This window comes from Belonocnema kinseyi, chromosome 1 (genome assembly GCF_010883055.1).
Source record: "Belonocnema kinseyi isolate 2016_QV_RU_SX_M_011 chromosome 1, B_treatae_v1, whole genome shotgun sequence".
Lineage (NCBI taxonomy): Eukaryota > Metazoa > Arthropoda > Insecta > Hymenoptera > Cynipidae > Belonocnema > Belonocnema kinseyi.
In genome coordinates, this window is record NC_046657.1 from 87,982,279 (window position 1) to 88,002,659 (window position 20,381).

Genomic DNA, 20,381 nt, shown 5'->3' on the forward strand with positions numbered 1-20,381 from the left:
TTTAAGTATATTCAGAAAAAAAGTGCGAAAAGTGTGGCGAGCAAGCCCATCATTTACATTTGTTACATCTGTCGTCTTCAAAAGAATGTTTTAAAATCCGGAAAAAATTACGGAAGATGATGTTCCAGGAGCAAAATTAGTTAGATGAGGCTGTGTTTGGCAGGTATTAATATTTTCTTTCTTTGCTAACATTTGCTTACATATTAAATGAAGCATTGTTATCGGGGTTTCGAACCTCCTAAATTTTTGGATAAAAATAAAATCTATTTAATACTTTCTCTTGAGAAGGCAAAACTATTATATTTATGTATTTATAACCAGTTTATATGAAAGAAGGAAAATTTGTTAGTACATTCCTTATACCAGATAATCACTAACAAATGGTTTTTTATTGTCTAAACTTGAAAAAGAGAAGAAGGAAGTATAATATCGTGTTATTTTATATTTGTATTAATATTAAATATTTACTCAAACAAAGTTCTGAACTGCAAATCTTGTATAAAAAAATATTTATACCTGCCATACAAAACCTCAACTAACCTTTCCACTAAATCACGTTTTTTCCCTTATAATGGTGGTTTTTTACATTTAGGACATCGTTTCAGCTGCTCAATACTGTGCTCTTCTACTGATTATTGCACTAATTTTGCACCTGGAACATCATCTTCCGTGAGTTTCGACGAATTTTTAAGCATTTTTTAGAAGACGAAAGATGCCAACATAGGCAAGTAATGGCCTTGGTCGCCGCACTCTTTGCACATTTTTCACCGTTTTTTTTTTAAATAGACTCAAAAATGTTGTACCTTAAAAATCTCCGTTATTTACACGTGCGCACTGCCGACGTCTAGAATAAAAAGCTCTATTAGAATGAGCCATGGCCATATAACGGAATTTTCAAGAGTTTCACCACTCGGTTTTTGAGTGTACACCATATTACAAAACATTAATAAAGATTTCAAAATGTTTCAAAGATTTTAAAATGTTTAAAAGGGTTTTGAACATTTTATAAAGGCTCGTTTATCAGATTTGAAATATTTCATAACAATTTCACAAAGATTTCTAAACTTTTAAAGGATGTAAAGGGTTTCAAAGATTTTGAAAAGGTTACAGTTCACCAGATTTCAAAGATTTAAAAACATTTCAGAAGATTTTTTTTTACTAATTATATATTTCAAATAATTCAATGATTTCAACGAATAAAAAAGATTGCGCAAACAAAGATTTAAGCAAAATTTCCCAAAAAAACCACGTCCCGAGAATTTTTGTGAACACATTCTAATATTGTGCTAGGATTGTTTTTAATTCGTAACTAATTATTTATTTAAAATGCGCTATGAATCCTGGGGAACATAACCTTTTTTACACAAATGCAAAACGGGTTGCATTGTATGCTAGAGTTTATTTCATTATATTCCCTATGACTACATAGTAAACGTCCTTACTGTATATACTATATACTCAAAAAAATAATTTCATATATTCTATTTTATATTATTTTTTTAAAGTCGTCGGAAAAAGTGCTTGAGTAAACAAAAATGATTTAAACAAATAGAAATTTGTTAAACATTAGAAGAAATGTACAAAAATTATGTAATTATTCAACAAAAAGTAGCATAGGATACCAATTTGAGAAAAAAGGGGACATGTCTGGTTCAATTTTTAGAAATTTTGAAAATAAACCTTGATTAATTGATGGGCCGATAGTAAATGCGGCGTAGAATTAGCAGGTGAGCGAAAACGAAATTTAAAAGTTTAAGCGTATCAACGGATTGAATGATCGCCAGAGGTAAAGCGAATTGAAATACGCTAAGGTCCGAAAGGGGTTAGACGCCCTAAACCGTTTCTCCTCGCGGCCGTAACTCTACCCGTTTTTCCCTATAGTCTTGTGGAAATCCATTTTACGTCGCACTAAAAAACCAACGCTTATGAAATTATTCAAAAGTGACTTCATACGACCTACGTCAGCATATTCTCTGTAAACTATGACATTTTGTGTATTCACAATATCACAAATATTATTCTCCTCAACAAATGAATTTTTTCAGATCAATCTCAATGAAATTTTTGACATCGTAGCAGTTCATCTAAAGAAAAGCATATTAAGATATATAAAAATGGTTAACCATCACAAACGCGGATACGTTAAAAAATGAATTAAAATTTATTTCAATTTTCCGCTGTTTTGGGAGTTTAGATACAATCCAATTTTTTCCCACATATATTATTTTGAATTATATATTGTATAGCATTATATACTGTTACTATATACTGTTATTATATACCGAAGTGGAAATGATCAATTTTCAACTAAAAATGAAGCAATTCAATTTTCAGTTAAAGAAATTAGTTTTCAACCAAAATGATGAATTTTTAACTAAAATGATGAATCTTCAACTAGTATAGTTGAATTTTATGCCAATAGATGAATTTTCTACCAAAATAGATTAATTTTCCACAAAGTGAAAATGAATTTTCAATTAAAGCGATGAATCTTCAAAAATGTAAAAAATTTGTTTTTTAATTCAGAAATATTTCTTCTTTGAAATAATGCTTTTACTCTCAAAACTGCTTGAAGTACTTTCTTTACCTAACATTTAGAAGAGGGAACTTTCAAATTTTTAAAAATTCTGACTGAGAAGAGGGATTTTTTAAAATTCTTTTCTTTTCAATCCGAATTATAATTCATTTAAAAAATTCTCGTTCAGGATCAGACTCAAGGAACGTTTACATTTTTTAAATAGTATGACAAGCTCTCTTTAATAAAAATCAGGTGGTAATTTCTCGGGGTTTTACGGTAAAATTGTTAAATTTTCTGGAATTCAAGTGCATTAAATGATAGTTGCACGTGAACAGGTAAATGTCTTAATATTAGGGGTCGTACCTAAATTACCTAACCTATTATAGGTCATCTCTAAGATTCGCCATTCAGTTTAACTAACCATAATAGAATATTTGTACCCCCTCCCCTCTCTCTAACTGCACGTAATTTTTAGTTTCAAGAATCTGTTTGCTAGTCATTGCTAGTAGAATTAAGCAGGGTTCCCGATAACTTCATTTTCAAAATTCCCTGGTTTTTTCTTGACTAATTTTGTCATTTCCCTTGATCATTAATATTCAAATACCAGCATTTTTATCGTGTAGTATTTTTAACATAGAATCTTTCATAAACGGATTAAAACAGTATTTCAGATACAAATTAAAAATTGTCAACATTATTTATGTATGTTTAACAAAAAATTATTTTTTACTATAAAAAATGACTTTAACAAAATGCTTAAATTTTAAACATAATAGTTCAATTTTTACTCTAAAAAGATAAATTCCCAATAAAACAGTGTATATTTTAATTAAAAAAGATGAAATTTATTTTTAAAAAAGAATTTTAAATTAAAAAAGAAGAATTTTCAGCAAATAAAGATTTTTCACTCAAGAAATAAGTAAAAATTTATCTAAATTGTTGAACTTTCAAGCAGAAAGACGAATTTTCTGTACAAAAATTGAATTTTCAAACCAAAATATGACTTCAGCAAAAAGTTAATATTCAACGAAACTGATGCATTTTTACCCAACAAACATGGAATTTCTTGTTTTACTAAAAAAGTTTCGACTAAAAAGTTTACTTTTGAACCAAAGACATAAGCCTTAATAAAAAAAAAATAATTTTTAACATTGTAGTGTAACTTTTACCCAAATAGTTAAATTATCAATTAAAAAAAGATGAAGTTTCGAACGCAACGATGGAAACTATGATAAACTTGATCCGGAGATGCACGGACTTGGCCGAATGGCCGATCCGAATGCAACTTTAAAGGCGCGAAATATGAAAAACCCCTGTATAATGGCTTCTCCCCTGCTGTTGTGCAATTCGGGTAGCATTCAACTCGCCATGTATGTAAGCCCCAGCGTGTCCACCCTGTATGAAAAAAATGGCGAAGGAATCAGATTAAACTAAACTTTATTAGTATCACTAAGAAGTTAATAGTGAAGAGAAACATTTGTTATCAATTATTTTTCATTTTTAAACAAATAGTCTTGCTTAAATTACTTAATTATCAGCATCTATCTAGTTTAAACTCAGAGTTTCTGAACCTCGGCTTCTTTTGACTGCTTCAGTAGATTAGTAGAATCGATATTTTTCGAAAATTGATTTTCTTGTTTGTTAGTGTCTAGCTTTTAACTTCCCTTTTCTAGTAACTCCTTTAGCAGAATCAATAAGATCGTTAATATCTGAAGATGATTTTTTTTGAGTCCATAGTCTTTTCGGTTTCGAACTTTTTTCTATTTCTACCTTCTTGGGTTTTTTCTGAAATTTCATTTCGGCGTTATCGCTTTTGCTTTTTAGCTTCCTTAGTTTTAGCTTTATTTTTTCAATTGATTTTTCCTCATTCCTAATATCTTCGTGCCTGGGATGTTAAAGATAAGATGATGCCTTTCTCCTTCATTTGCCTTCCTTTCCTTTTTGGGGTTAGATAATAATACTCATGCATATTTCCGTTTTTTACACATTTTAAAGCAATTTATTGTACATGTTAGGTCGAATTAGCTTTTCGTCTAAAATCTGCAGGTTCGTGTAATGTTTTATCAATTAAATGCTAACCTGAAAAATGATCTGAAAATACTTATTTTCTTTCTACACTATTCAAATCAGTCTAATTATTATTTAAAGTATTTTTATAAGTGTTAAAAATTATATCCCAGATTTTTTTTCTAAATGTTGCAAATTTACTATTTATTTCTAAATAACATATACCATTAAATATAATTACTTATTTTAAGTACAGCGCCAGTAATTGACTTTAAACTATTGTTTTTACCTTTAATTCGGTCTTTCATTCTGAATTTTAAAAAACAAAACGAATATAACTATACTTTTTCCGATTGCCCTGAATAGAAATCGTTGCAAGAAAGCCCGTGAAGTTGGCACCCTAACTCTAAAATTTCAGATTTTTTTATATGAAATCGTTTGGTGGTCGTTTGATGATGTTTGGCGGTCAACTTTGAAGGTTTGGTGGTCAAAATTTACAAAGTTACTGATTTTTCAAAATTGGGGTGCCAACTTCGCGGTGGCACAGCACGTTTTAATATTTTCAAAAAGTTCTTTTTACTATCGTTTGGTGGTGTTTGGTAGTCGACTCTGAACGTTTGGTGGTCAAAATTAAAAAAGTTATCGAGTTTTCAAAATTGGTGCGTCAACTTCCATTAGCACCCCACTTTAATTTTTTCCAAAATTCCATATGATATCGTTTGGTGGTCGTTTGTTGATATTTGGCAGTAATTTCTGAACGTTTGGTGGTCGAAATTACAGATTTTATCGGATTTTTTAGAAAGTGCATGTGGCCCGTGATGGGACTCTGCGCATGCTTATGCGCACGTGTGATTGGTGCGATATTTGAATTTCAAAATGCTCTTTTTCAATGTGAACGCTGTTCGGCAAGTATAATGGTACATAATTCTAGTTTTTAAATTTTCGAACATTATAGGTTTTATTATTTTTGAAATCTGAACTCTCTTATTATTTTATATTTTAAGTTTTTCGACTTTTAATTTCAAGACAATCTTTGAAAATTGACCCTTAAGTACCGGTCCGGAAACTTCATTAAGGCAATGTACATTGAAATAAGTTCCATCACTGTAAAGTAAATGATTTTTATTAAAAAATACTTTAAAAGCCAACTGTAACAGAATCATAATTCGGTATCAATTTGAAGAAAAAAATCTTCGCCCGCATTTTTGAGCACATTTGGGGCGCGCGACTGCTGATTCTCGCAGCTTCGCGCTCGGTCTTTGTACTTTTGCTACATTTGTGCACAGACATTTTAAAATTAAAGGTCAAAGCATCTACAACTGTAATTTTGTGATTGTCAATTCCTTTCGATGAAAGTGCTTCACTCGCAAGTTTGAAGGTCTAAGCATGGACAACTGTAACTTGACTATTGTGAATTCTCTTTTATTAAAGCTATTTCGGCTTTAGCGATCACATTCCTATCATGTATCTCGTGCTTCGCACGCGACTTTGACCACAATGTTAACCTTTATACATTATGTTCAATATTTTTATATTAAATGTATATTACATTTATGTATGCGCCTCGACTTGGGATTGCTTATTTAGATATTGCAAAATAAAGTACAAATTTTATGAATCATAAACACTTCAATATTTGTTTCTAATTTTGTAATACATTTTATTCTCAGCTATACCTTCCAAAAAAGTATTTCGATCAATTTATATTATTAGAATTCATAATATGTGTTGGAATTGAAACATGCGTATTTTTATTGCTTTGTTTTTATAATTTTTTAATTTTAATCTTGTTTTTTGACAATTAAAATAAAATCTACTCATTCTGTCTCGAAATTATTTATAAAAAATGTATAGATCGTTTTTGGGTGAATAAATTTGGTCTATTAATTTTTTTAATACCATGTGTCGTTTAAAAAAAATATTTTTAATGTTATTTTTATGATTTTTATGATTATTTTAGTAACTATTTAATTATCATCAACATTAATTTTGATTGTGATTTAGTTTTCTACGCGTCCTATCAAAATGCTATTTATCACAAATTTGTAACTTTTTTTGGATGCACAACATTTGTCAATCAGTTTTTTTCATTGTGTGTGTCGTTTTTGTTCAAAATTTAATCATTCAATTTTTAGTTTTGTTTTTTACGTATAAAACAAAAACCACGCATCCTATCTAACGACTATTCATGATAAATTTGTAGTTCTTTTTTGGTTGAACACCTTCTGTCTCATTTTTTTTTATGTGACTTGTGTCGTTTGTCCAAAAATTAAATTTTTTTATATTTTAAATGTTGTTTTTAGGAATCAAATAAAAACCACTTATCCTATAAAAAAAGTAATTTACAAAACAATTTTAGATCTTTTTTAGGAGCACAATTTTGGTTGCTTCTTCTAGCTGTAATACAATGAAAAAAATGTAAATTTAACTCTTTAAAGATAAAAACTTATTAGCTTCTCATTGCAAATATTTTCGTTGCAGAATAAAGAAGTCCAGACAACTCTATATGAAACCACTATCAGACAGCGTTTCAACGATTATAAATTTTTTTCAAATTTATACTGAATTATGGTTCTGTTACAGTTGGCATTTAAAGTATTTTTTAATAAAAATCATTCAGTTTACAGTAAAGGAACTTGTTTCAATGTACATTTGCCTTAATTAAGTTTCCGGACCGGTGTTTAGAGTCAATTTTCAAGGCTTATCTTGTAATTAAAAGTCGAAAAACTTAAAATATAAAATAATAAGAGTTCAGATTTCAAAAATAATAAAACCTATAGTGTTCGAAAACTCAAAAACTTGAAAAAATTTAAAAAGAGTTCAGAAATCACTACCAAATACCAACAAACGACCACCTAACGAGATCATAAGGAATTTAAAAAAATTAAAATGGGGTGCTATCGGAAGTTAACGCACCAATTTTGAAAACTCGATAAATTTTTTAATGTTGACCACCAAACGTTCAGAGTCGACTACCAAACACCACCAAACGATACCAAAAAGAATTTTTTGAAAATATTAAAAAATGCTTGCCACCGTGAAGTTGGCACCCCAATTTTGAAAAATCAGTAACTTTGTAAATTTTGACCACCAAACCTTCAAAGTTGACCGCCTATTATTTATTAAATAAATAGTAGTTAAATATTAGTAATTTTTTATTGACAATTTTAATATTTCCTTGAAATGTGCCGAAAAGAAAATAGTCTGTTACGTTAATTATAACGTTGTCAGGGGTAAATTGAAAACTGCAATTATCTAAAAATTTTTCTTTAATTAACCTGAAAATTCTTGGCAGCTTGGAAACAAGGCTGCATTTTTTAATTTCAGATCACATACGTTATTGTTTAGCATAAGATGAATACATTTTATTACAAAAAAATGGCTGCACAATTAAAAAAACGAAAAAGACAATTTGCTATTTATATCTATTGTTTTATTATTACATAAAATCTAGAGAAGGGTGCCAACAATTGGGGGGTCCCAAGAATTGGTGCTCTTATCCGAGTTGAATTTTTTGCTAAAAAAGATTTGAGTTGACTTCTACAATAAAAGTCTGAATTTTCAAACAAGAAATAACTTTCTACGAAAAAATTGAATTTTCAATTTTAAAAATAAATAAAAAAAATGATTTTTTTCAATCAAAAGGGGTGAGTTTTTATTAAATTGGTTAAATTCTCTATCAAATAGTATTGCATTTTTACCCAAGAAAGATAGAATTTCTCTTTAAACAGATGATATTTAATAATAATAAAAAAAAATTCTAAAAAGTTGAATTTTCATCCAGAGAATATTTTACTTCTTTTTTCAATACCAACAAATGAAATTAAGACAAAAATTCAATTTTCTACGAAATAGTAAAATTTCCAACAAAATAGTAGAATTTTCTACCCAAATTTATGACTTTTCAACAAAATTGTTGAATTTTCAACCAAATAGTTGTATTTTTAACCAATTAAGATATAATTTCTGGTAACAGAGGTGATGTTTGGAGGATGTCGAATTACGTTATGGGATCTATGAAAGTGTTAGGATATTTTTAATGACTCCAAGGGATTTTAGAAGATTTCAGAGAATTTCAATGATTTTAAGGGATTTTAAAAGCGCGTAAGATATTTTAATCAATTTTAAAGGATTTCAGAAAATATCCGATTTCATGTAATATTAGGGGATTTGATGATATTTCAACAGATTTTAAATAATTTATTTATAAGAATTTCTGTAACTTCGTAGCACATCAAAGATATTAAAGGATTTGGAAGATTTTAGAATAATTTTAAAACTCCCAACGAATTTTCAACTATTTTAAAAATTACAACAAATTACCAAACGCTTAAAAAAAATCTAACGGTTTCAAAATATTGTACAGGATATTAAATATCTTATGTTATTGTAGTTTTAAAATATTTCAATGAATTCAGGTGATTACAAACGAAATGAAAGATATTAGGGTATTTTTTTAATTTCTAATAATTATCAGTAGTTTTAAAAACGTCAAGGCATTTACAAATTTGAGGGTATTTTAAATAACTCCAAGGAATTTTTAAGATTTTCAATTATTTCAATTATTGGAAGAGATCTTACAAGCTGTTAAAGTATTTTCAAGAATTAAAAAACTTTCAAGGAATTTTTGAAGATTTACATGATTTCATGGTTTTCAAACAAAATAATCATGGTGGTTTAAAGAATTGACCAGAATTTATGAAGATCTAGAAAGATTTTGTAGGACCCATAAGGTTGTACAATGGCTATTTTAAAAGATTCCAAGATGTTTAAGCAAATTTCTGAGGATTTCAATGATTTTAAGGAATTTGAGAAGCACCCAAGTTATTTTAACCAATTTTCCAGGCTATCAGGAAATATCATGAGATTTAATTATATTGTATGGAATTCTATAATATTTTAATGTATTTCAAGGAATTTATAAACAAGAAGTAAGGGGGTTTCATGGGATTTCAAACATTTGAAGAGATTTTCAGATATTTTTTGCAATTAACTTGAAATTTATACTGAATTCTTTTAAATTCTTTGGAATTCTATTAAATTCTGTTTCATTTGCTGGGGTTTCCCTCAAATACTTACCATATTGTGAATAATCATGATTCCCCAGGCTTGTGTCAACATTAATCAATATTTTTCGTTGAAACTTTGGGAACTTGTAAAAGAACATGAATACGGAATTCAATGCGCTTTATGTTTTTTACAATTATTTATTAATTATTTATTACTGTTCAGACATATATGGAGAACTCTTGATTTTGCAGTTTTTCACTCTGACAATGACATTTTTTGTAATCTAATTCAATCTCAACAGGTCTTTCTATAAAATGCTGGGACTGCAGATCTGATTCCGATCCGAAATGTGCAGATCCTTTTGATAATTCTACTGTACCTATTAAAGACTGTAGTCAAGAACCATCCCCAGAACATCTAACGGGCGTAAAGTCAACACTATGTCGAAAGATTCGTCAAAAAGGTAATAATGTTTATAAATCAATAAATTGTTTTCTTATGTACCATAATATGCCCTAGTAGCACGGAACATTTCGGGAACGTTCCGCTGGAACCTTCGAAACGTTCCAGTGGAACGTACCAGGAACGTTCCCTGAGCGTGTAAAATGTCCGCTACTTGGGAAAGTTCTAGGAATATTCCACTGGAACGTTCAAAGAATAAATGATCGTTATTGTTATTAGTATCATTGAATATCCGACAAACCGTAAGTAATAGGTTAAAATTAATGTCAGTTTATGAATAGGTACCATATTGCAATGTAGTGTATACGGTACTCAAAATTCAAAATGACATCTATTTTCACCTATCTCTTACGGTTTATGAGATAATTGTTATTAAAAATAACAATAAGTGGAACGTTCCTGGAAAGTTTCCAAGTGGTGGACATTTTACATGCTCAGGGAATGTTCCGAAGGTTACCGCGGAATATTCCAGGCACGTTCCCGGAACGTTCCGTGCTATTAGGACACTCACTAACGCAATTCAGGAAGTAGCCACTGCTGTCTGTTGAAAACATATAAGTACCTCAATGTTTGTATAGATTACAGTGAAAAGCAGAAAGAATATAAAATTTTGGGACAGAGTATTTTATTTTCATTTCCTTACCAATAAGTATTTTGAATATATTTTGCTTACAGTACTTAGTAAGCTGATAACTTTGTAATGACTGGAGTTACCTTTACCAACCTTTCCTTTGTATCAGGGGGTTGACTCGCCATGCAAATGCTCTGAATTAGTTTTGTGAAGGACGGCAAAAGATAAAACACTGGCGCCACTAGCGCGGCACCCTACATTTGAATGACAGCCGCTAAGAAACATGGGAGATTTAGTATTTTTCTCAGTTTTTTAAATATTTTGAACGTTTATGGATATTTTAAAAACTGAGCTTGAATTAAGCCAAGATTAACTGTTTCTAGAATTCAGAAAATGAAGCCGATGTGATACAGTGGTCGAACAAAAAAATTTAGAAGATCCATAACAAAAGTTTTTAATCAGTTTAATTAACAAATTAAGGAGTGATCCAATTTTCTCGATTCAATTTTTTATATTTATATTGACCCTTAATGAGCTTAATTTGATATTTGATTTCATGTGAATCTTCGTTTATTATAATAATTATTTTTTCATTTATGCCTACTTTTACGCGAAAGATTCAGGAATATCAAATTATCTTAGAAAAAATGTACAAATTCACAACATTCGAACAATTTAATGTTTGTTTTACTATAATTAAAAACTATAACTTGATATGTGCAACTTAATACCCGTGACTTTAAAAGCAGTAGTTACACATAAACAAAGTGTCAATAAGTAACTTTCAATCAGAAAGTTGATTTTTCAATCAGAAAATATGGATTTTTAATTTAAAAAATTATAGTTCATATTGTAACTGAAAAAGATTTTAATTAATTAATTTTAATTAATTTTTAAAAAATGGCGAATTTTCAACAATTTGAATCATTTTTCCATCAGATAGTTAAAATTTTAAGCAGGAGGATTAATGTTCTGCCACAAATAACAAATTCTTCACAAAATATATAAATTTTCAAAGAAATTTTTTAATTTTTAATTAAAAAAGGTGCGATGCCCGCCAAAAATTGAATAATAATATTTTTAATTACAAAATTTAATTATCATATAAAAAATAAATGAAATTTCAACTACATAGTTAAATTATCAAGCAAGGAAATAATTGTTTAACTAAAAGCCGAAAATGTGAATTCGCAACGAAAAGTTTAATTATGAACCAAAAAAGATTAAGTTTTTACCGGCCAGTTGCATTTTTAACCAAAAATGATGACATTTATGCTAAAAGAGATGAATTTTCAAATCGAACAAATAAATTTTCGACATAGTAGTTGAATTAAAAAAAATTAGCCAATAAAGAAAGAAAATGTCAATGAAATTCTTAAACGTTCGAGAATGATTTATAAAAAGAATGCATTTTTAAAAAAATTGTTAAATTTTCAACAAAATAATTACAGTTAAATTCAATAATTTAATTTTCATTGAAATAGATGAATTTTCAACCAAGAATATTAAGTTTCTACCAAAAAATACAAATTTTCAATAAATTACAACAGTTTTCAAGCAAATATTTGAATTTGGGGCCATCCATATACCACGTGGACAACATTTCACCACTTTTTAACCCCCCACCCATGAACAGCCGTGGAATTTAGACCCCCCCCCCCCACCGTACTTTGTCCACGTGGACATATTTTATGAAAATATAGATATTATTACTGCCGTACAAACTAAAAAGATACATAAGTGACATTGCCACTTAGGTCGACTTTTTCATTGACACGCTTAGGAGAATCACTAAGCGGCAATGTCACTTACGTATCTTTTTAGTTTGTACGGCAGATAAGTCTTCAAAATATCCGAGAGCTCGCGACAATTCCATGGACGTCATTTTAGTACTCACTAAAATTTCAGATTCTTTTGTTTTTATAATCAACAGCGAAATTCGTTGACTGACCTGAGTGATGCCAAAGTTGACTAGCTGCCTGTCAAACACGTTAAAATTTCGACCGCAAAAAACGTCATTTTAGTACTCTTGAATCCCATTGGGGATAATTTTTTAAGTGCAAACAACTACCAAGAACTTTGAGTAGCAGGTCCTGAGTGGTGCCAAAGTTGACTGGCAGACTGACAAAAATGTCAAAAATTCGAGTGAAGAAACGTCATTTTAGTACTCTTCAAACCCACGGGGAATGATTGTTTGAATGCTAAAAACTAACGAGAAGTTTTTCTGGCAAGTCCTGAGTGGTGCCAACGTTGACTGGCAGGCTGTCAAACATATAAAAAATGACAGGATGACAATTAGAACCTTCATTTTAGTACTGATGAAACCCATTGGGGATGATTGTTTAGGTGCAAACAACTAACAAGAAGTTTGACTGGCAGCTCCTGAGTGGTGCCAAAGTTGAGTGGCAGGCTATCAAACATGCCAAAAATTCAAGGGAAGAAACGTCATTTTAGTACTCTTGAAACCCATTGTTGCGAGCTGTGAATTTACGTAAAAAGTGAGATTTTTGTAGTTTCTTTTTTCAATGTACATATTAGTTTTAGAGAAGTATCCTATAGATGACAATTTTAGTGAATGAAAAGGACAAAACTTGCATTCGGATGCTGATTTAAATTTCAGTCAACTTTGGCACTACTCAGGAGCTTCCAGACAAATACTTTGTTAGTTGGTTGTACCAATGGCTTTCAAGAGTACTAAAATGAATGTTCTAATTTTCATCCTGTCATTTTTTATATGTTTGACAGCCTTCCAGTCAAGTTTGGCACCAGTTAAAAGCTGCCAGCATGGACATAGGAAACAAGGGACTTGGCATGCAATTGCGGGGGTGATGCAATGAGGGGGGAGGTCCGCCACCTTTTGATGTTCCGCGACAAACATGGCAGCGCCCACATGTTTATATTTTCATGCACAGTTTGTCGGCAAAAACGCTCGTGCGCATAATCAAATGACACATCGTAAGATGGCGGCTTTCCCCACTCATGGAATTCTCTCCCAAGTTAGGATGGCATGCCTAGTCCCTTGTTTCGTATGTCCATGACTGCCAGTCAACATTTTTGTTAGCTCTTTGCACCTAAAAAATCATCCCCAATGAGTTTCAAGCGTATTAAAATGACGTTTCTTCACTCGAATTTTTGGCACGTTTGACAGCCTGCCAGTCCAGTTTGGCACCACCGAGAGGATGCCAGTCAAACTTATTGTTAGTTTTTAGCATTCTAACAATTATCCCCCGTGGGTTACAAGAGTAATAAAATTACGTTTTTTCACTCGAATTTTTGACCAGTTTAACGATTAATTGTTGCAAAATGCACCAACAGCTGTTAGTCAGTCAACGAATTTCGAACTGTTGACCACGAAAACAAAATAATCTGAAATTTTAGTGAGTACGAAAATCACTTTCGTACTCACTAAAATAGAATTCGATAGAATAGTATTCCATAGAATACAATTATATATTAATAGTACTCCATAGAATTGTCCAAAGAAGAAGTCCAAAAGGAGCGATGAATTGGCTGAAAAAATTCGGATTAGTTTAGAAAAACGAGCTTAAACATGATTTAAATTTCAAAGAAAAAGTCGTGAAAAAATTATAATTAAAATAAAATAAAAATTATATCGTGCGCGAGCACAATATAAAAGTTCGAGTATACCTAGAGTATACCGTGTCTCAATATAGTACATTTTCCACAGCTTTAGGGAAATGTGTGTCCACGTGGATTCTAGCCCGACCCCCCGGTCCCCCTCGCAGAAAAGCGTAAAACTTTGCTATACTCCCCCCCCCCCTAAAGTGTCCACGTGGTATATGGATGGCCCCTTTTGAAATTTTGGAAAAGATGATTTTCAATAAAAAATTTAACAGTAGACGCTTGTAATAAACTGAATTACGATTTGTATGACTTGTAAAATTTATCCTGGAAATTGTGACTTTGGTATTCCACCACCAAATTGAGCACTAGAATTTCATCTAATCATGTCAATGCAAACCAATCAAATGTAGGTGTAATTAAATCGAAATTTTGAAGGTAATAAGTGTCTCTATGGACATAACAGGCCTCTTTGTGTGTGAACATTAGTCACTTTTAGTCACTTTATTGAGGTAAATTAGTCTGTGACAGCCCTGCAAATAAAATATTGAAATAATTGTATTTAATTTAGTTCTCGTTCGTTCTCGCACGTACTGCGATAATGTCCTTTAATCGAGGCGAGACGAGAATTAAAGTATTAAAACGAGAATCATTATCGTTCTCTTCCATTTCGCTCTCGGCATACAACTCTATTATAAAGGAATTTTCAAATTTTATATTCTTGTCAGAGAAGATATTAGATTTGTGTAAAATTTGGCCCCTCATTTTTTGTTTTTCCACGTTTTGAGATCCCCTGAATCCGAAAAACAGGTTTTTACGAATGTGTCTTTCTGTCTGTGTGTATTTTTGTATGGATGTATGTACGTTTGTCTGTTTGCACGTTAAATTTTGAAAAAATTAAACGATTAGATTGTCCTTTGGTACTCTCTTTTAGTGTCCTAAACTAAATGTCAGGTTCTATAGCCACCCATTTTGGATAAAAAATTTTTAATTAGTGCATTTTTAATATTTTAGAGACCACTTTCTTTCAAAATACAAAAATTCTTTGTACGGGTATTCATAGTATTCAAAAAGGCGAACAATTTATCCTAATTCTTTCGGGACTCTGGTCTAACGTGGATATTGTTCTGCAATAATTTACTCTTTTCTTTCTAGTAAATGGGGAATGGCGATACTTCCGCAGCTGTGCTTTTTTGGGCGAACCAGGGATCGCAGGTGACGAAAGATTTTGTTTAATGAGAACGGGTACTTACAATATCTTTATGGAATACTGTACATGTAATAGCAAAGATGGCTGTAATTCTGCATCTTCGCTCTCGAATTGGCTCGTCTTCCCTTTGCTATTGCTTATTGCTGCATTTGGATTTCTTTCATTTTAAGGATATACATATTGTTAAATTTCTCATTTTGAAAATCAAAATCACGCTCTCATTAGGCTTAAATTAGAAGAAAATGAGCTCATGGAGTAAATTTTATAAAATTCTGTGGTAAAGCAGCGAGTACCAATTTTTATCGTGCACATATCCTCTGAGCCTGTACTTCATCTTTGAACATTTTTTTAAACATTGTTACCTATACTGAATACTACAAATACCAAAATGTAAAAAATGTTTTTAAAGCGTGCTTAGACATACAACTAGAAAATATTTTCAATTTTAATTAATGCCAATTGATGATGGAGTCTAAAATACCGAACTTTCTCTCATTTATCTTTTTTGCAAAATATTTTTATAATTTTTAGTTTCTGCATTATATTTTGCAGAAGATTTAAAACTAATATGAAGAAAGAAGAGCTTCTAATACTAAGAAAGTTTGCTAGTTTACTCTTTATTTTGCACAAGTGCCTTCTTATGCATCTTATAAAAGTATGGTATCGATGCTGATCGCAAGTAGCATAAGCTTAATACTAATTCCGTCCAAAATAATTCCATCGATTCAAAGGTAGAGTTTTAGAATTACTATTTTTGTACTTTTATACATCAATTTATATCCAGAAAAATGTACCTGGGAATCAATTGTTATTAAGACGTCGAATAAGAGTCTGACTGAATAAGCTACGTGAGCATGAAATTCTCTAGGAACAAGAGCAATAATTATAAGATATTATAGAAAGAAAGTAAGTATTTCCATAAAAGAAAGCTAAATTTTCCAACTAATGACACGTGTTGCTGGACACATGCGCAGTAGTCCACTTTGTGCTCGTAGGAAACACTACTGGTTACTACTACTGGTCACTACTACCTATTTTTCACTGATTGCTTAAGTTCACTTAGTTTTAAGTATATGAAAGATGATATTTTTTTCTTTTACATAGGTTGAAAGCTATCTAAATTCTGTATAAAATGAGTAAAGGATCAAGCATCTTGTTAATTATTTAAGACGATATGACAAAAAGAATGCAAATTTTAATGTTTTCTCAGCCTTGTGGCCGGTACTGTATCTATTTTTAATTTAGGTTTCATCAGGCCTTCCAAACTGTAAAACGTTTATTAAAGACAAACTTTGGATGGCTTTTTATGTACGAATTGCCAGGAAATGTCCTTGCGTTTATGTGTAGCTCGCCATTGACTAGAGACTTGTTTGTACTGAGGAAAAAAATAGCGCCCTCAGCCAACAATACTGACGCTTCGTACCAAAGTTCTGCCCATTTGATGTACAGCAAGAAGACTCAAGTTATAGTTTGACGGACAATACTAAGGGTATGATTGACTTAAAGCTGATTAAAGCTTTAATCCGTATTCTGCAAGATGAGTTCGATTTTCTACAAAGGGATATGCTTGTAGTCATACAAAAATCATGGTCTGAAATTATTAGGTTAAAAAATTTTAATATTCGATTTATAAAATGTCATTGTTTATCTATCAATAAAAAGAGGCGAAAGTAATGTCACTTTGGTTTTAATAAAGCTTTGTTGTATGTTTATTTCATGCCAAATACAATTCCTAGATTAAATAACAATTGTGTAAATGTGTGCCACAAAATGTTGTAAATGCATAAAAAATAGAGCTCTCGATGGCACAAACATTTTCCTTAATACCTAAAACTATACATTTATACACAAATTCACACGCAGTAAGTTGTTGAGTGAGTGCGCTTAACCTATTAATACTTTAAAAGTGTAATTCTTGTACGATAAATTTACCTCATGTTTACCAGAAGGCAGTGTCAGTTGGTTAACCGCTAATACAAATGTAAAAAGGAAAACCAATTTATTAGTTTCCAAGGTTAAAGTTTATAAAGAAACGGACGGATTATAACAATACTGTGGTTTCGAAATAGGCGAAACTAAAGTTTTTTTTTAGATTGTAATAATTAAATATAATAAAATTGATTATCTATTGATATACAAAATACAACAAGATTAATAAAAACTATATTGAAAAAATAAAAAATGCAAGGCTTAGGTTTCGTAGTCCTTTCGTATAAAAAATAAACCATAAGTAAATGTTTGATTTCAATTGACTGTGTTTTATATGTAACATTCTTTTACCAGGTTCATAATATGCTGATTGGACGGATTTCTATCTTTTCCTTTATCCATATCCTCATTTTTTTAAATATTAGTAAAATATTTAGTTATAGTTTAAATCTATTTTAAAAGGAGTCTAATACGTGTCATAAAATAAATTTAAACTCCTGCCCTATTCGAAAGCTTGCCATTTAATAATTTGTTGACCCGGTTTTGCAAGTGCTTGTTTCCACTGTTCGCTATATGCTCCACCAACTTCCGGTCCAATCGCGAAATGACCAACAGTAGACTTTTTTCCTGAAACAATGAAATTATTTCTAAATGCTTTGTATTCTAATTCAGTCTGCCCGAGTAAAAATGCTTCGACTTGAGCTCGACTTGAATTACCCCCAATCAAGACATGCTGAAGTCGAAAATTTCGACTTCAGGATGTCTCAGTTTTGAGATGGAGCCAGACTTCAACTTACGTCTTGGAAATAAGTTTTTATGTCTTGAAGACATAAATTTATCTCTTGAGTCGAATTTTTATGATATATATATATATATTAAATCAACTTATTTACGGATTGTTATTTGTATTATACTTGTTTGACGATGATACCGAAAATGTTCTTTGTTTTTACGTATTTCTAACAGCTTCGCAGATACTTCTAGAAAGTTACAATTTATATTTTTGTGAACTCAACTTAAGACAAGTAAACGCTGTTTTACCTGTCGTGACCGTAAAAGTAAGACGAAGGCCTATGTCTCGACTCAGTTTTTAGACGCAGCCAGACATCGATGTCTTGGAGAGAACTCAAGACATAACCAAGTCGAAGAATTTTTACTCGGGTGAAGATCAAATCGACACTATCTGTTAGTTTTTCCTACTGACACTCAGAGATTATATTCTTTATCGTAGAATATTAAACTCATCTGTTTATAATAAAACTTAAAGGTAAGTCAAGGTATTTTTCTTCGGAAAATCTTGATTTTATCTTATTCTCTTTGCTAAACTTTATTATAAACTTACAATAGATGAAAAAATTCTCGTCTTACTGTTAAAGGAATTTTGTTAGCAAGTATTTTGTTAAAGCAAAACAAAAATGATAACGTCTATTTGTTAATGTCATTTCAATTTTTTATATTAATAAATAATTATGTCAATCTTTTATTGCAAATTCTTTTAAATTTCAAACTTACCGATCTTGTTTTTGGAGACAAATTTAATAACAAAACTAACGTCCTTGAGTGCTCCTTCATAGGGATTGTCAACAACAACTTTGGCCATTTCGGGAGCGAACTTCATGGAAATGCAGGGTGCAAATCGATCGCTTTTCCAAAAGTGAGTAACTCTTCCTCCTTCGATGACAGACATTTTAATGTACATCTGACCTTTGAGAGTTTCATGTTCATGCATCGATTGCATTGAGCATCTCAAACGCAGCAAAGTTAATACTAAGGGTCCACCACCTGCATCCTTCTGGTGACTTTTTTGCTGACACAAGGAAAGTTCAACTTGTCCCTTCTTGTTCTCTCTCTGGAAATTAATGCCACAATCCTATCAACATGAAGTTCAACCTTTTTATACTCCAGTCAATTGTATTATTACGTTATTATAACAGCGAGACGGATTACGAGATCTATATGATAAGAGAAAGAGCAAACGACACACAGGAAAAACTACAATTTTTGGCTCAAAAATGTTCCAGAGGTCGTATTTCTCAACCGATATTTAAGTTTTTATTTAATTTATTAATTTTTAATTGGAACCTTTTTTGCGAAGAGATTTGTTGGAACAGGACGAAGTAAAAATTCTTAAATTAATCAAATCATTCAAGCTTAGCATAATAACGTTGTTTTTTTGCCATAAAAAAAAACTTAAAAGAAAATGAAATAAGTTAATGTCTTCTGTTCGATTTATAAATTAAAAAAATTAAAATGTTGGAAACCTAATGGAAATATCTAATTGCTACTAACAAGGAACCCTTACAAGGTAACCGCCTCCAATTTTCTTGAAATTTCAATATGTTGTAGGGTACGAAGAAGTAAGAAATAAGCAATTTTTTTTATCGGCGGAAAAACGATTCTAAGGGGTGAAACTGACCCTCGAAGTTCACCCTAAAAATCGCATTTTTTTCATATCTCAACAAAAAATTTGAATATTGATATCATTTCAACGGCAAAATATTCGGCATGAAATGCCCATTCTTTGACAATCATTTTTAAGTTAAGGGGTTGCAACCCTTAATTTTTTTAAAGAAAAATTCCCTTTTCTGTGGATTTTTCTTTTATCAATAACTGATTTTCCTTACAAAAATGTGAGGAATTATGTTTATGTTATTTTATTCTTTAAAAATTAATCAAGTGATACAATATTAATAGATTCTTTCAAAGCAATATATCTGATTAACATAAGCTAGTTTTAAGGAAGACTTACATGTACACTCACGGTACATAATTTGTACAGTATGAAAATCTTCGAAATAATGTTTAAGGCATAAGGATTTTCGACACCAGGCACATCTAATAATAGCAACATTCGTACATCCAGGAATCTCGCATAAAGCTTGGTCTGACTGCGTAAATCCAAATTCAACAGGATTTTCGAAATGTATAGGTTTTTTATCTATATATCCACTCTTAAACTAAGAATATTTGAAAAGATTTACATATCTAGACGATGACAGTTGGTTGTGAGTGAGCGAATGTAACTTGATGACATTGTTTCTCATATGTAAATTTAGGTCGCCATTTAATAGTATAACACTGTCGGAAAAATG

General features: G+C 30.8%; 2 protein-coding genes across 3 annotated transcripts in view; one reads left to right on the forward strand and one right to left on the reverse strand.

Moving 5' to 3' along the window:
• LOC117173899 overlaps positions 1–17,030 on the forward strand; it is a 28,272-nt gene extending 11,242 nt beyond the window's left edge. Inside the window, exons 2-3 of the mRNA XM_033362578.1 lie at positions 9,837–9,998; positions 15,306–17,030. Coding sequence (XP_033218469.1) covers positions 9,837–9,998; positions 15,306–15,529 — 386 coding nt within the window. The 3' untranslated portion in view covers positions 15,530–17,030. The remainder of the gene's footprint in view (positions 1–9,836; positions 9,999–15,305) is intronic.
• A 15-nt stretch (positions 17,031–17,045) lies between these two features.
• LOC117173758 overlaps positions 17,046–20,381 on the reverse strand; it is a 33,302-nt gene continuing 29,966 nt past the window's right edge. The window contains exons 3-4 of one of the 2 annotated variants that reach the window (XM_033362487.1): positions 18,802–19,138; positions 17,046–17,916 (exon numbers count right to left, since the gene is read on the reverse strand). In XM_033362487.1, the coding sequence (XP_033218378.1) occupies positions 17,792–17,916; positions 18,802–19,138 (462 nt within the window). In that variant the 3' untranslated portion in view covers positions 17,046–17,791. The remainder of the gene's footprint in view (positions 17,917–18,801; positions 19,139–20,381) is intronic. The other variant, XM_033362427.1, reaches the window with a different exon arrangement.